General features: G+C 55.6%; 2 protein-coding genes across 5 annotated transcripts in view; one reads left to right on the top strand and one right to left on the bottom strand.

Annotated features, from left to right (window-relative positions):
* MTA3 (metastasis associated 1 family member 3) overlaps positions 1-3,821 on the top strand; it is a 168,939-nt gene extending 165,118 nt beyond the window's left edge. For 2 of the 4 annotated variants that reach the window (XM_067703127.1, XM_067703129.1), the window contains exon 17: positions 9-346. In XM_067703127.1, the coding sequence (XP_067559228.1) occupies positions 9-331 (323 nt within the window). In that variant the 3' untranslated portion in view covers positions 332-346. Of the gene's footprint in view, positions 1-8; positions 1,247-3,399 lie in introns of those variants that run through there. The other 2 variants (XM_067703128.1, XM_067703134.1) reach the window with 2 other exon arrangements.
* HAAO (3-hydroxyanthranilate 3,4-dioxygenase) lies at positions 2,089-14,994 on the bottom strand. The gene is made up of 10 exons (XM_067703136.1): positions 14,757-14,994; positions 13,755-13,833; positions 8,929-9,012; positions 8,527-8,633; positions 5,903-5,992; positions 5,520-5,563; positions 5,089-5,234; positions 3,203-3,271; positions 2,932-3,014; positions 2,089-2,833 (listed from the first exon to the last, which is right to left on the bottom strand). Exons 1-10 carry the CDS (start codon positions 14,834-14,836, stop codon positions 2,755-2,757), a joined length of 861 nt encoding a protein of 286 aa, XP_067559237.1. The 5' UTR covers positions 14,837-14,994; the 3' UTR covers positions 2,089-2,754.
* Positions 14,995-15,683: the final 689 nt, after the last annotated feature.

Raw genomic sequence — 15,683 nt, 5'->3', positions numbered from 1 at the left:
ATTTGCAGGCAAAGTGGAACCCTGCAGCCTGCCCTCCCTCCCTCCCCGCCTCCCCCGCATACCGAGTGGCCTGCATGTGAGGTCTCTAAGCTCGGCCTCCGTTGGAATCTGCATTGCCCCTGGCAGAGGAGGATGCAGGGCTCATCAGGGTGAGTGGAGGCTCAGAGAAACCCTGAAGTGGGAGGAAGGCCCAGCTGGGGTGAGGTTGGGGAGAGTGTTCACAGCCCTGAGTGGTCAGGCATTGGCCTGCCTGAAGGCAGGAGCTTGTCCTGGCAACTCAGAGCCCTCCAGTTCATGCAGACCACCCTGGACCCCTCCCACCCCATCATAGACGCAGACTGGGTGGCTGCCTCCCTGCCCCCACCAGCTCTGGCAGCAGAGACTGTGGAGCCAACAAGACATCGTCCTGGGAGAGGGAGGCGGGAGTCCAGTCAACACCCTGACCGTCGTGCTCACAGCCTGGTGAGAACAGCCTGCTGTACGTCCGCCAGCCTGCTGTCGTTATTCCCAGATTCCTGATGCTTCCAAAGTCTGTGATGGTCCCGAGTCCACAGCCGTGATGAAGTACATCCCACAGGCAGAGGGCTCCCCTGCCAAGTTTCTACTGCCATGGTCTGGGGACATGGGGGCTTCTCCCACAAACAGAACAATCCTGAGAGTCCTCAAGGTTCCCTGCCACTGTCCACCCCGCTTAGCCGGCCATCACCCAGTACTCCCTGCGGAGAGGGGAGTGGGGAGCTGTGGCTGGCTTCAGATAAGGTACGAGTCCTGCTCCCCTCTGCGTGGTGTTCTCATGAGCCCATGGCACCAGGCCTGCGGGCAGAGATGAGGGCCCGGGGCTCCTGGTAACCTGGGACAGCACCAAGAGGCTGTGCTTCCAGGCTCCAGGATCTGACACGCCCCGCCCCCTTGCCTCCATGCCAAACGGCTGTGGTCAGCAGGGCACTGCGTGCTGCCAACTCTGAGTCTCTGGGTTTCAGACGCAGTGGCCGTTGGCCCCTCTCCCACAGATCCTCCAGGGCTTTCCACTGCCCTGGGCTCCCACTGGCCAAGGCTGAGGGCAGATAGGCCATAACCACGGGGTGCAGGGTGGTGGGACCACCAGACTGAGCTTTGAATACAGACAAGCCTGGGCTGGAAACAGAGCTGCCTGCTTTCCAAATCTCTCTGAGCCTCATCTGTAAAATGGGGTGCTGCCACCTTCTTGGAGAGTTGTAAGGATTAAATGAGGTCATATATGTGAAAACATCTAGCAAATTCCCTGGCACAGAGTCGGTGTTCAGAAAAACGGGAGATCTAACTTTCGTGATTTTCTGTCTTGGATTAGGCCCACGCTTGGCACTAGGGGGCCCTTCTCGTGGCCACGTGCACCCTGCCCAGGGGGCCTCCCTGAGACATTCGTGTGTTCTGTCCTCAGCTCCTGTACAGAGAAACACATCACTGCAGCCCGAGCACACGCCCAGCCTCTGCCCTCACTGCCCTGAACTGGTGGAAGCTTAGGGGGAGGCTGGTGGTGTTTCTTCATTGCCTGTAGGAGAGGAAATCCTCTAGAGCGGTAGGTGGGTGAAGGTCCCGTCATCCCTCAGGGCCGGAAGTCCTTTCAGCAAAGTCAGGGTCTCCTTTGCCGTTGTCAGTGGAGGGGATCAAAGCAATGAGCCGGCAGGCTGGGGCGGGGGAGGCAGGGTTCAGACCCAGGTTTTCTGGAGGAAGCGCTGACTCTACCCAGGGACCTGTTTCATCCAGATCCAGCTTCAGTTCCCCCCACGTGCGACCCCTCACCAACTTCTCATTGAAGCCCCATGAAACCGAGCCCAGATCTCCCTCTGCAGGTTGCATGATTCGTCTCTACCCATTGCTGCGTCCCGGGCTCCCAGCACTCCTGGACCCCACGGGGGCCTGTACATAGCAGGGGGGAGAAGGGGGAGGAGGCCAGACAGCCCTCCCCCCCTGCTGCCAAGCTCCTGAACAGCTTTACGCCCCTCTGAAGGCTCATCACAATGTCTGTATTAACTGTGGTTAACTCCAGCTGGGGGGATTTTGTGTTTTTAGTATTTCTACGTTTTCTACCATGAGCACAAGTCACTTCAGTTACTGGGGAGAGAAACCTCAACAGATGCTATATTTTAAAGTTATGTAAAAAGAGTAAGTGAGAAAGAGAAAGAGGCAGAGGGACATCAGCTGTGCCGCAGGACAGGCATAGGAGCTCGCATGGAGGCGCCACACACAGAGCATGAGGGCTTCTCTAAAAGCAGGGGGACCCGATCACAGACCCTCCACAAGGTCCACGGTCACCCAGCGCTCCAGATCTCCCTCCCCCCTGCACACGCACACAGTCATGGGAGCACCAGGTGTCTGGCAAAGATCACAGGCTGTGTGTGTGCAGACCCGTAGGTGCCCGTCTGTCAGGAAGCCTTTACTAAGGACCTTCTGGGTAGCAGGCAAGTGCTGTGCTGAGCCTGTGGACAGAGAGATGGAGAGGACCCTGGCCTCAGGGAGCAGTCCGCCCAGCAGAACCCTGCAGGGCAGTGGGCTGAAGGCTGTTAGGGGTGAAGGGGAGCTAGGCCCCCAGGAACCTGGCAGTCCTGGAGAGGACAGGAGGAGGATGGATGACAGTGATGTCCAGGACCCGGCCCAGGAGACCCTGAGTCACTCGGCAGCAGTGCACGTAGGAGCGGTGGGGCTGGGAGAGTTACTTGGCAGGGGTGGCGCTCGGGGGCACCTGTGGCAGCTCTGGGCCCGCAGCATGAGGATCGGTCACCCCAGGGGCTTCTTGCGGGCAGGGTCCTGAGTCACAGACAGGGCCGTGGAGCCTTGCCCGCGTTCCCAGCTGTACCTGTGGCGACGCAGGTGGGCGGGGCTCAGACAAGGCTGGGATCCCAGGGAAAGGTGGGCAGTCCCACAGTTGGGGGTAAATCCTCCCCAGGTACTCACGCGGTCCCAGCTGGCACCAGGAGGCTGTCATCGGGGGTCAGGCTCAGGCGCTGTCCTTCCATCGTCACAACCGAGGAGCCCTCCTAGGAAAGAGGAATAGGAGAAACAAATGGAGGCTGTCAGGCTGCGGCACCTGTCCGAGCGTCCCTGAGTCAGCCTTGGCAAGGAGGCCCGGGAGCCGGTCCGGGCTGTGGACACCCCAGGAGCAGCCTGGTCCTCACGGGCAGGCAGGAGGCTGTGCCCCTCCCGCCCCACCCCCGGGCCCACTTGCCAACTGCCACAGCCACACGTCCACGTCCTGTCTCGGGCTTTCGCTGCTGCCTTGTCCACAGACCATCACCTGCGGGGAAGTGACACGGAGCTTTCCGGCACATCCTGCCCCACGTGGGAGATGGCCTTGAACCTGGCCCCGAGACACCAGGCCTGCGTGGGGCAGGGATGGGGCCCGCAACACAGCCTCATTTCCAGGTGCGGAGCAGACAGCTGGCCTTGGAGAGGAAGGCTGCCCAGGCCACAGGGCCCCCTGGCCACCTGCTGTTGGGGATCACACGTGCCTGCCCTCCACATCCACGTACATTTCTGGCCCCTCGGATGCACGACACAACTACTGCTGACCCATGTGGAGGCACGCCTACCAGGGGCACACGAGGCACGTGTGTGTACACGGCTCAGTGCAGATGCACGTAGCACACACGCATGAACTCCCCAGAGGATGCCCACCTCCCTTCCTCGTGAGAGGTTAGGAGTCTGGCCTAAGGAGGAGGAGGAGGGAGGTGGGAGAGGATGAATGAGAGCGAGAGGGAGGCCGAGCAACTCTGACCTGCATCAGCTGGAACCCACAGCTGCTGTGCAGGCCACGCTCCCAGCGGCCCAGAGTGGGTGGGACTCAGTAGATGTTGGCTGGAGTGAACTGAAGCAGGGAGAAGGACGGGTGTGAAAGAATGGGGTGGGAGGGGCGTGGTGGGGCGCGCCGGCTCTTACAGCCCTGTGTAAGCTCAGAGCTCGGCTGGCTGGGCCTTTTAGGGCAGGTTTGCATCCAGTGATCATCCCTCCACGGGGGTATCTAATTCAAACTCCAAGGGATGTACCAGTGGCAAACGGTAAAGCACAAGTGAACGTGAGCCTCCTGTCAGGTCTCCTTGTTGCCACACTTGCCCTCCTGATCCAGTCCTCACTCAGGCTACAGTGATCTTTCTGAAACACCACTGTAGCCTGGTCAGCCCCCTGCTCCCCGCTTCAGCACTTGGGTGAAGCTCTCTTGTTTCCAGGATTCATCCTTGCACCTTGCCCAGCCCAGGAGAGCTGCTAGCATGTGGGCACTGCCTGCTACTTTGGCCATCTACCAATTGTATCTGCTGCCCCCACTCCCCTGTCCTGGTTCCCCAACATCAGCTGTTTGCAATGTCAGCCTGTTTCAAGCCTCCATGCCTTTGCTCAGGCTTCTCCTTCACCTGGAATGGGCTCTCCATCTCCCTTTCTTCCTTTTGCAAACTCCTACAATAGCTTTAAAACTCAGCCTATATATCACCTCCTCCAGGAAGTCATCCCTGACTTCCCTCACAGCTTGGTTCTTCCTTTATCCTCCTGTGGCTTCCTGTAGCTTCTCTACCAAAGAATGTATCACATGATCGTGGCAATTGTTGATTAACTTCTCCATTTACTAGACCATACACTCTCTGAGACAGTGACTCTATCTTATTTTCCTACTAAAGCCTGAAACATAATAGGCACTCGATAAATGTTGAATGGAAGGAGGCAAGCCTTGTTTGGGTCTCTCTCTGTGCAACTCTCCACCGAACCCTCACCCCCAAATATCTCTTTCCCTTCTGGCTGCCAAGGCTATGATTGGCCAAAGGCCCAGGAAATCCTGGCAGGGAGATGACCCCAGACCCCCAGGAATCTCTCAGTGGATGCGGCAACCCCCTACTCCGAAGGCAAAGAAAGATTGCTGGGGACCACATAACCTCCATGGGCTTCCACTCACAGCAAAGCCATCGTTCTCAGAGTCAGGGAGGAAACAAGAAGACCTATGCTTGTGTCCACAACCTCCAAGACTGGCATGTGAGTGTGTGTGTGTGTGTGTGTGTCCATGTGTAATTAGTTCCCATCTCCCGGGGCTGCTGGGCAGATGCCCTGGGTGGCCCAGGGCTATGTTACCTGGGTCTCATAGGTGTCTCCAAACAGGCTGAGGGGTATGCCAGCGTGCAGCTCCTTGCGGTGGCCAGCCAGCCAGGCCTCCAGCGACATGGGCTCCATGATGGACCGTGTGCTCAGGGGGAATGGCGGTTCCTTGAGCAGCTGGTCTGCACCCACAGCACAGCTGTGGTCAGCGTCCTCTGGCCCCACCAGCCCCGCCCCAGAGGGCCCAGTTCCCAGGGGTCCCAGCTCCCAATGGCTGGAATGGGCTCTGGCTCCAGCTCAAGGACCAAGCAGCCATGGGGGGTACTATTTGGTGCCATCCTCTTGTGCCTGGGGTACAGGGCAGAGCACTCAAAGGGAGACTCCCTGCTTACCCAGAGCCAAGACCCACCCTCCTCCGGAAAAGGAGGGAGGGGGAAGGGGAGAAAGATGGTTCCTAGTCGCCTTACCAGGGTTGGGTTTTCCTGTTCTGTGCTGCTCAGAGCTAAGGAACCTGCAGGCACAAAGGGGGAAGAGTAGTGGCTAGTGAGACGCGTGCACACACACACACACACACACACACACACACACTCATACACTCCGGGGTGCAGGAGCCCACACACACACTCATGGTGCCCTCACACAATTTGTTGTATATCCACCATCCTTTCCCTCCCCTCCCCAGGGGGCTTTCCACCCTGGGGAGGGGCAGACTTTCTCCCTAAATCCTGGACTTGATAGTTCCAGGCTGGCAGGTACTGCCGAGGAGCACTGCTGGGCTGGGTCTGCTCTCCCCAGCCAGAGCATGGGGCCTCAGGAGAGCGAGGGGCAGGGGCTGGGCTGGGGGGCTCACTCCTGGATGATGGGGGCCAACTGTGTGCCGAGATCCTCGCAGTAGAACCACTTCTCAAACAGGACGTCAGTGGTGTCGCCTACGTAGTACCTGCCAGAACAAAAAGTGGGCACCCAGCTCCCCACCTGGACGTCCTCAGGGCAGCCTCCCTCGGGCCTGGCTCTGCTTGTGATTGGCCGGGCCCAGGCTGGCCCTACAGAGCTGACGGCCTGCTTCATCCTGTTAGCGCAACCTAGTGGCCGATGCACGCTCACCCACACTCGGCTCTCCCAGGAGCCCCCGTGTGGCCCCAACGTGGGTGGGCTATTACCGACCCCGTTCCCATAGCTCTTACTGGTTCCCCAAACTTGACCATTTACAAAGTAGATAGAACTCCGCGGTTCAGGGAGAAGCTGGGTAACTTGGCAGGGATTACACAGCCTCTAAGTGGCAGAAGCAGGGCAGACTGGAGACAGTCTTAGAAACACAGCATCAGTGACAAATGCTTTTCCAAAAGGGGAAGCTGAGGCTGACCCGGATCCGGGCCCTAGTGTGCTGGCACTCTAGGTCAGAGCACGTGCTGAAGACGTCCCCCAGATGAGGGGGTCCTTCTTCTGGGGTCATGGATGGCTCTGAGAACTGGAGCAAAGCGCTGGGCCTCTTCTCTGGAGGAAGGTCCATACGCCTGTACACATAGCCTCTAGTAGACTCCCTGAGGCCCACCCAGGCCCGCAGCCCGGCCTGGCGTGCGGCTCCACTGGCCTGAGGAGCGTGGGGCAGACCGGGGCTGGGCCTCAGGGCCCTGTGTATGCAGCACATCTACTGACTGAATGCCTAATCCCCAAGCTTAGCTCCCAGAGCCGGGCCAGCTCTGCTCTTCGGCTCCTCCTGAAAAAGAGAAGTGGTCCTGCTTATGGGCGATGGTTTGTAGACACAGTGCATCCACCCTGCCTGACACCCTAAGTTCTATCCTGGGATGGAGCTGGCCACTGGAAAGCCTCATAACTGGACCTCGATGCCCTCCAGGAACTGCCTTCAGAGTGGCATTTTAATGTTGAGCCCCTGGCTTTTATTAAAGGTCAAAAGCAGCCAGATGAAATCTGTTATTGAATTTGCTGTAAAAGTGTTACTGAAGACGCCGTCCTCTCCATCACTGAAGACTCCCCATATAAAGCCCCATGTCAACAATTTATTTTCGAATTTAAGGCCAGGCAGCTATTTCTACAACAGACTATTCTGCAGTAGATTAGTATGCAGTCATTAACATGGCGTTTTTTTGCAAAGCATTGAATAGCATGAGAGATACTCATGAGTTTTTTTATGTAAAAAAAAAAAACAAAACTGAAACCCATGCTTGCAATAAGACTGCAATGTTGTAAGGTGTAGATATGCGGAGAAGAAAGATGAGATGGACGTCTAAGTGCTTTGTTAGCTTTGATTGGCGGGATGACTTTCTTCTGCTTGTTTTCTCTTTATTTTGTTTTATTGAGATATCATTCACATGCTATCAAATTTCCCTTTTACCTGACAAGTCATTTTAATTTTGTTCATTTTGCTTTCTTGTACTTTTCTAGATTTCAAGATTGATCATGTATGACTTTGGTAATTAGAAAAAAAGGGAAGAATTTTTAAAATGTCCATTATAACACAAGATGTGGACATTTTTAAAATGTCCATTATAACAAAGTTTTCTGATTTCAGTAACTTGCTGGGAAATTTTAATTTTCTTAGTTAAAAAATATAAAAAATAGCTTAGCTTTTGGAAAAATCTGCGTCCCCCTGAACCACAGGCTGAGTCCTCCTTTCAGAGGATAATAATCGGGTGACTGAATGGAACACGATGGGAACTCTGTTCTAGAAATCTGCTATAGAAACAGAGCACCCATCTCTGCACCCATATTCGTCCCCTCCTTGGTTTACTCACACTCCCATCTAGGCTATCCCGGCCCTAACTTCATATTTCTCTATAATGCCAGCTCGGCCACTTTCTAGCAAACTCAACTTTCCTGGGCCCAGTTTCTTCATCTGTAAAGTACATAACGGTACCCACCGGATAGGATCATTGTGAGAGTTAAAGGAATAAATACACATAAAGCAGTGCCCAGCACACAGTAAGTGTTATTCAAATGTCAGTGCTGGGTGTGGAATGAGCTGGGGTAGAGAAACAAGAAGAGGGGCGCACTGGCAGAGACTCAGCTCTGGGGTGGGAGGCACTGTTCCGGGCTGCCCTGGGCCAGGTGGGTTTGACTTTGGCATCCATCCCCCTGCCCTTCCCCAGCAGACCTCAGTGCAGAAAGCACAGGTTCTGGGTCTTCCCTGGCGGTCCAGTGGTTAAGACTCCACGCTTCCACTGCAGGGGGCGTGGGTTCAATTCCTGGTCGGGGAACTAAGATCCCACATGTTCTGGGCCCAGCCAGAAGGTGTCAGGCTGATGGGCTCCCAGGCGGTCACAGAGGACACCCCGCCTCCCCGGCATCATCAGACCCACCCTCCCACCTACCCCAATCCCTCCCCATCAGCCAGCAAATGCAGGATCCCCATTGCCACCAACCCTCTCGGTGGCTGAGTGGCTTTCTTGGGTCTATCTAGGATCCTGCTGCTTCCCTCCCATCTCTGCGCCAGACCCCCAGACCAGGCCCATTTACCTGAGTGCATCTAGCTCCGTTTTCAGCCGCCTCCGCTCAATCACTAGCCCCACTGTGTTGGCAAACCTCTGTGGAGAGTGGGGGACCCCAGCGGGCAGGAGGAAGATCTGCAGGGGTGGGGACAAGGTGCCAGCCCCCCACGGAGGCCTCAGTGCTGCAACGTCCCAGGCCTCCCCAGCTGACCACAGTCCAGCCCAGCCCCCTCTCTTCCAAGCCTCCACCCGGGAACTAGAGGAGATGTCAGGCTGTGCTGAGATGGACAGCCTTGAGGAGGAAGTGCCTGAGGACGGGGCCGAGGCAGGCTGGGCAGGTAGGAGGGCAGGAAGAGGCTGGGAGCACAAGACCACCACAAAAGCCAGGAGAGGGGGCATGCTGGGGTCCTGTTCTGGGGCCCAGCCTTACCTCTCCCTGCCGAATGACCACATCCCGGTGTCTCCCTTGCTCCAGGACTTGGAGAAGCATGTCGCCTTCCAGCTGGTAAAACACCTGTGGCAAAGGACAGCAGACAGGCTTGGACCCTCCCCAGTCCCTCTTCCAGGTCTTTGGCCTGAGTTCTGACCAGGAAACCTGAGGAACTTCCTGAAGGCCTCAGGGTTCATGAGCACCTTGGTCACTCTCGCATGAGGCCCCAGCCTCCCCTGACACAGGCCACAGATAAAAGGGCTGGGGACACATGAGAATCATACCTTGACATTAAAGTGATGACCAAAGTACCCAGGACGTAACAGTTGGTGTCTGGCTTGAGGGCAGGAGGCTGGCTGAGATGCTTAGCGGACAATTCAGGGACCCATCAGCCAGGTAAGGAGAACTACCCATTCACTGCATCCTAGGGGCTGGGCGAGCACTTTCCTATACGGACAGGCTGTGTTTTATTGTGCTGCGCTTTATTGCGCTTTCCAGATACTGCGTTTCTTTTTTTAATTGAAGGTTTGTGGCAACCCTGCATTGAGCAAATCTATTGGTGCCATTTTCCCAACAGTATTATTTCTAAGTTAAGGTATGTATACTGTTTTTAGACATAATGCTATTGCACACTTAATAGACTACAGTATAGTGTAAACATAACTTTTACATGTAGTGGGAAACCAAAAAATTCATGTGACTCACTTTATTGCAATATTTGCTCTCTTTCAGTGGTCTGGAACCGAACCTGCAATATCTCTTAGGTATGCCTGTACATTATCAGAAATCTTTGTAACAACCTCCAAAAATATTATGAGCCCCATTCTGCAGAAAAGAAAAAAGGGAAACTGAGGCTCAGAGAGTGAAGCAACTTGCCTAAAGTCACACAGTTAGTCCTGGAGCAGCAGTTTGGACCTGAGTCTGAGTGTAGCTCTGGAGCCAGTGCTAGCTCCTCTGGCCACAGTGATGCCCTGGAATGGGGCTATGCTGGTCCAAATCCCTCTGGGGGTCGACTGGACACATAAATGGCCATGTAAATGGTGGACTTGATGCTGGAAGCTGGGATGAGTTGGGGGCTCTGGGGATGGAAGCACTCGCCCCCTGCTGTCTCCCTGGGGTGGGGAGCGGGTGCCGCAGGGCTCCTACCGCATTTTCTTATTCCATCCTAAGTCCCTAATTAACGTGTTTACTGAGATTACCCATGGCACTGGGAGGAGGGGGAGGAAGACACATTTTCTCTTTACCAGTCACACATTGCACGGGTGTTAAGAGCCCCAGCCAATAGCTGAAGAGGTGTTATTAGTAATAATTATTACTATCGTGTAAGGAGTTAGAGGAGATAGAGGTTCTTGTCCCAGAGTCTACTAAAAGAAATCAAGTGAGCTCAGGGAAACTAGAGAAATGTGGCTTTACAGTCTGACATGAGGACAAGCTGACACAACCCCTCTGAAGGGCAATGTGGCAAAGGGCAGGAAGAGCCTTCACAGCTCACACCCCTGTAAGGGTTTCTTGGGATGCAGGACCTTCCACGCTGAAACTGTCAAAGTCCAGGGAAAACCAGGACAGTTGGCCACCTTACAGCTTGTCCTAGTCATTCCATCTCTAGGAAAGTGGCTGCAGTGAATCAGAAATGCACCTGGCTCGGAACTTCCCTGGTGGTCCAGTGGTTAAGACTTTGCCTTCCAATGCAGGGAGTGCGGGGGTTCGATCCCTGGTCGGGGAGCTAAGATCCCACATGCCTTGCGGCCAAAAAACCAAAACATAAAAACAGAAGCAATATTGTAACAAATTCAATAAAGACTTTAAAAAAAATGGTCCACATAAAAAAAAAATCTTAAGAAATGCACGTGCCTCATGGCCGACGTACATGGCTGTTTTATCACAGCACATGGTAATTAAAGGCATAGCATCCAGTGTCACCTGGCCCTCAGCTCGGCCAGGTCACCGTGTACTTTTGGCCAATTCAGTTAGCCTTTCTGTGCCTCATTTCCTCATTTATAAAATGACAGTATCTACTCAGAATGTTGCTGTGAAGTGTGCCCAGGATGCTGTACACAAAGGTACCCAGCACTTAGTTATTAATATTAGCTATTACTAGCTATTAATATTAGTGATGGAAGGGATAGCAAAAATAATGCTAATAATAGCAGTAGGAGAAATGGCACTATTTTATGATAGAGACAAAGTAGAGAACATTATGCAGCCATTAAAAACGATGTCTCTGAATAACCGTTAATAAAATGGGAAAATACTAAAGTTATCATATGAAAGCAAGATTCAGAGCTACACCCAGCAGGTTTCTAATTATGTAGCCATACATGTATAATCCAGGCAGTGTTCACCATGGCATCCCTGAGTGGTGGGATTATGAATGAGGTATACATTTACGTTTGTCTTTCCTATATTCTGCACGTTTTCTACAATAAACAATATTTACTTTTATTATTAAAAATAATTCATGCAAGTTATTTAAAACAAATAAGAAAAAACTTATCAGGCTCTTCTAGGGAGCAATTCTGCAAACTACCCCCAAACCCTCCTCAGCTGGGAGGAAGCCCCTATGTGTTTGTAGATGTGGGAGGTGTCCTTCCATGGTTATGGGGAGAGGAGGAAAGGCCTAGAGAATTCTAGGGAGGGGGCCATACCCCTTAGGCCCCACAAATATCAGGGAAAGCTGGAGTGGGCAGCAGGGCTGGAGTGATGGTCTGGGCCAAAGTCAAGCCCTTTCTGGGCAGGCTACAAGGTGTTAGTGGCCATTCAACAACTTAGAAAGAAATCTTAGAAAGTGGAATTTTAGAGGCCTGTCCTGTGATGAGGGACAGGCCTAGCCTGGAGCAGAGGTGCAGATCCTGAACAGCAGAAAATCCCAAACAGCCACGGGCAATCCAAAAGGAATGATGCTCTGTTTGGAAGTAAATGATGTTTGGGGCCTGTGGCTAACTAGAAGATGAACCGTACTGGCTGTTGAATCGAATCTGGCCTCCGCAGCCTGGAAAGGCCTTACAGGCAGGCGAGGGCAGAGAGGGGCTGAGGGTGCAGAGAACCCACGTGTATTAAGCACCTAAACCCTGTGCCAGGCTCTGTGCACATACCCTACCCATACTGCAACCTTCCACCGGCCAGGGGCCGGTGTCCCCCGTGAGCTGCGAGGAAACAGTCTCAGAGAGGTGATGTGATGGGCCCTGCCAAATCACATGGTTGGTAAGAGGCAGACTCCGGGTCCAGCTGACTCCCAGCCCAGGCTCCCTCGCACCTGTGTGCCCCAAGGGAAGGAGTCAGGTGACTGGAGTGTGTGTGGTGGGTAGAGCCCGGGCACCTGAAAGGCTGTCGCAGAGGCCTCAGTTCAGCCAGGAGGAGAATTTGGCTCAGTGACTCCCTTCCCTCACCAGGGAGGAGCCTGGCCCCTGGACTCTCCTCAGATTCAAGGACAGGCAGGGACAGAGAGGATGTTGACCCTCAGCCCTGTGGCTGCCAGGGCCTGTGGCTGGCACTCTCCCCTGCCGCAGGTAGGACCAAGCCATCACAGATTGATGGGAATTCCCAAATTCCTCCCAACCACCTGAGGGTCCCTCCAGAGTGGGGACACCTGCTCAAGCCAGCCCTCCTCACCCGCCAGCGACCCAGCTGAGTCAGGGTTTGGTTTCGGCCCCTAAGTGGATACCATCCACTTGGGGAGACCTTGAGGTGGGGCTGGGACAGAGGTGGTAGGGGGCAAGAAGGGGAGGAAGGAGGGAGGGAGACGGGAGAGGTGGGCACTGAGACCTGGGCTCACAGGGTGGAAGCCCCTGGAAGACAAGATGGGGGTCCTGAGGCTGACTGAGGCAGGCAGGAAAGACCCTGTGACCGGCCTCATCTCCCCCACTGGGGCCACTCCCAATCCAATCCCATCTTCTCTCTGTAGTTTTGATTTTCCTGCTGACTTTTTCCAGAGGAAAATGGCCTCCAGTGAGGTGTGTTGTGAGAAGTGGGTGGCGGGAGAGGGGCGGGGCCTAGGACGGGAAGAGGTGAGGGGCTGGCTGGCCTGGGGTCCTCCCCGCTCTGTCCTCACCCATGCCTTAGGTGCTTGGCAAATGCTTGTTAAGCGAGTGATTCTCCTATGTTCCCTCCAGTCCCCGGCTGCGGCTGAGACACCAGTGGTGGGGGGTGGAGGCTGGTGACCAAGCTGAACCCCGGACCTTGAACCCCAGCATTAGGCCCCCCATACTGAACCTTTGCCACCAGAGATTCTGATAGCTGGGAACCCATCTGTGTCTCTCAAAGGGGCCCATCTTTTTTTTTTGAGTTTACTTTTGTTTGTTTACCTTGGGGTTGATAGCACAGAAATACAGTTCAAAATTCAAGGTACAGAAGGGTATTTAGTACAAATTCCCCCTCCCACCTGCCCACCCCTCCATCAAATCGCTCCTAGCAACTGATGTGTCTTGTGCCCTCTAGATAAGGAGGGGGCCTCCCAGCCCTCTAGATAAGGAGGGGGTCTCACTTTGGAGGCCAATCTTGCATTACTCAGGTTTGGGGGTGAGGGGCCAGGGCATCCTCCCCCGGAGCATGGACGGCCTCTGTGCCTGGGGGCTGATGCCCAACAGCTGGAGCCTCTCACACCCGCAGAGGCTGGACTCTTTCCCGAGTTGTCAAGGGTGTCACTGGATGCCCACAACTTGGAGGCAGCAGTTTTACCCTGTGGTTTCAGTTGTGCGCCCTTCACCCATCGGTCATCTGACCACCCGCCTCTCTCATCCACAGGCTCTGGCCCTGGCAGGGGAAGTGTCCCCTCCCCCCAGGCTGGGTCGGTGCGGGGTTGGGGGGGAGGGGGGCAGTCTGCGGCCTACCTCCTCACCCTCCTCGATGTGGTAGTCCTTCCTGGTGTTGGGACCCCCGACGAACATGATTTTGAGCTGCTTCTGGTGCCTGCAGTGGATGAGAGGGGAGAGGTCCTGAACCAGCTCGTGGTTGTACAACCAGAAACTAACACAACCTTGTAAAGCGATTATGCTCCAATAAAGATATGAAAAAAAAATCCCACCTCATGGGGCTACTGGAGAATTAAATGAGAGGATGTGAAAACACTTGGCAGTCTCGGGCTTGTCAAGGTGTTAGTGATTGGAGCTGTGTGGTTTGAGGAGCCGCCATGCTGGAGATGTTCAGCGGACCCAGCAAACTCAGGACTGTGAACCCGGAGCTGGGGCGCACACGAGGCAGGGCCACCCAGGCGAATGAGGGGGAAGGAGGTGAAGGGTCCACAGCGGAGGGCCTCAGAGGTCTGCCGGAGGAAGACGGTCAGCCCTGTTGGGTGCTGGGGCAGAGGTGGCCAGGGAGGGCCTGGTGGGGGTCTGTGAGCGCCCAGCTGCAAAGCGGGGCCTGGGAAGAGCACCAAGTGGAGATCCCCCCGCAGGAGCTGACCCTCTGACTTCGCCCTCTGCCTGCAGCTTCCTGAACGGAGTGTGCGTGTACGACTGGGCTGTCCCCAGGCCTCCGTTCTACAATTGATTCTGGGGTATCCTCCCCACCCCCCAATTTCAGTGGGGGTTGGAGCGCTGTTTCTCAGCCCAGGGGGACAGGGCTGCCGTCTGGCATCGGCATCTCTTTAGTCTCCGTCACCCAGCCATCCTCAGACGTCAAGGCATCACGCAGTCACCAGAAAGAGGAACAGACGAAGGTGGTGAAACCCGGGACAGCCCGTCCTCACCCTTCCCTGAACATCACGAGAATGGCATCCCCCTTTCTGTAAGCTTCTGGGTTGACGAACTCCGAGCTGGAGGTTGAGGGGTGCAGATGGAGGAGAAGGGGGTGAGGACAGAGGGCAGGAGGGTGGGGGCGTGCGTGGGACTCACAGGAGCTGGTTGCAGACCGGGGGCAGGAAGGAGGCGCGGTTCTCCTGCACCCAAGCCTTCACTCTCACGGGGCTCTCCATGGTCCCCCAGGAGCCGCGCTCCAGAGCCGTGTGTTCCGCGCCGTCGGAGGGGCGCGCCTCTGCCCGACCGCCTATTGGCCGCCTGGTTAATCAGCGTCCCGAGGGTCAAAGGGCGGGGCAACCACCCGTGACGCGCTGTGGCCCCTCTCGGACTTTGGTCTGGAGCCCCCGCGCGCTCCGCGCCGCCTGGTCCAGCCTCGCAGCACAGTCTGGGCGCCCCGCCCACCCGCGCCGGAGTAGGGCGCCCGATCCGGGCGTAAGTCACAGGATCGAGAAACTTCCTGGTCCCTTGTCCCCAGACTTTCCGCCTGGGCCCCAGAGAAACCCAAAGAAATCCTATGAGGGGGAGAAGGCGGGTTTGTAAACCAGAGCGCCTGAATACAGCGGTGCTGGCACTGGGTTGGGGCCTCAGTTTCCGCATCTGAAAACTGGGAATGTCTACACAGCCATCTCGGGGTTGCATAGCGGCCACCATAGGCCCCGATTGATGTTAGTCCCCTATCCTTTCACGAGGACAGAGGTCGGGCCAGGGTCCGCAGATTTCTTGGGGGCTGCTTGCTCGGCTCTACCTGTGGCTGGGTCGGGAGAGGACAGGAGGAGCAGCGGGGGGCGCAATGCTGGGAGCCCCGGACGCAAGACAGGTACTCGCTGCGCCGGGCTGGGGGGCGCCGTCCATTCACCTACGTTCGCAGGTGGCGGACAAAGCACCGACAAGGTGCCTGGCACTGTTCTCAGCTCCTTTCGTGTCTTGGGGGCATATTCAAGTCACACCACAATTTATGAGGAGTTTTACAGATGAAGAACCGGGCACTCGGACCTCAGGAATCTGGGATCCGGGGTGCGGAGG

Source organism: Pseudorca crassidens, chromosome 14 (genome assembly GCF_039906515.1).
Source record: "Pseudorca crassidens isolate mPseCra1 chromosome 14, mPseCra1.hap1, whole genome shotgun sequence".
Classification (NCBI taxonomy): Eukaryota; Metazoa; Chordata; class Mammalia; order Artiodactyla; family Delphinidae; genus Pseudorca; species Pseudorca crassidens.
This window is presented reverse-complemented; position numbering and strand designations above follow the sequence as displayed.

Excerpts from the sequence above, each read along its gene's own strand:
- HAAO (XM_067703136.1), bottom strand. The coding sequence starts at position 14,836 with ATGGAGAGCCCCGTGAGAGTGAAGGCTTGGGTGCAGGAGAACCGCGCC. Across the intron at positions 9,013-13,754 it reads ACATCGAGGAGGGTGAGGAG|GTGTTTTACCAGCTGGAAGG; the intron begins GTAGGCCGCAGA and ends CCTTTGCCACAG. Across the intron at positions 2,834-2,931 it reads CTGGTGCCAGCTGGGACCGC|GTACAGCTGGGAACGCGGGC; the intron begins GTGAGTACCTGG and ends GCGTCGCCACAG.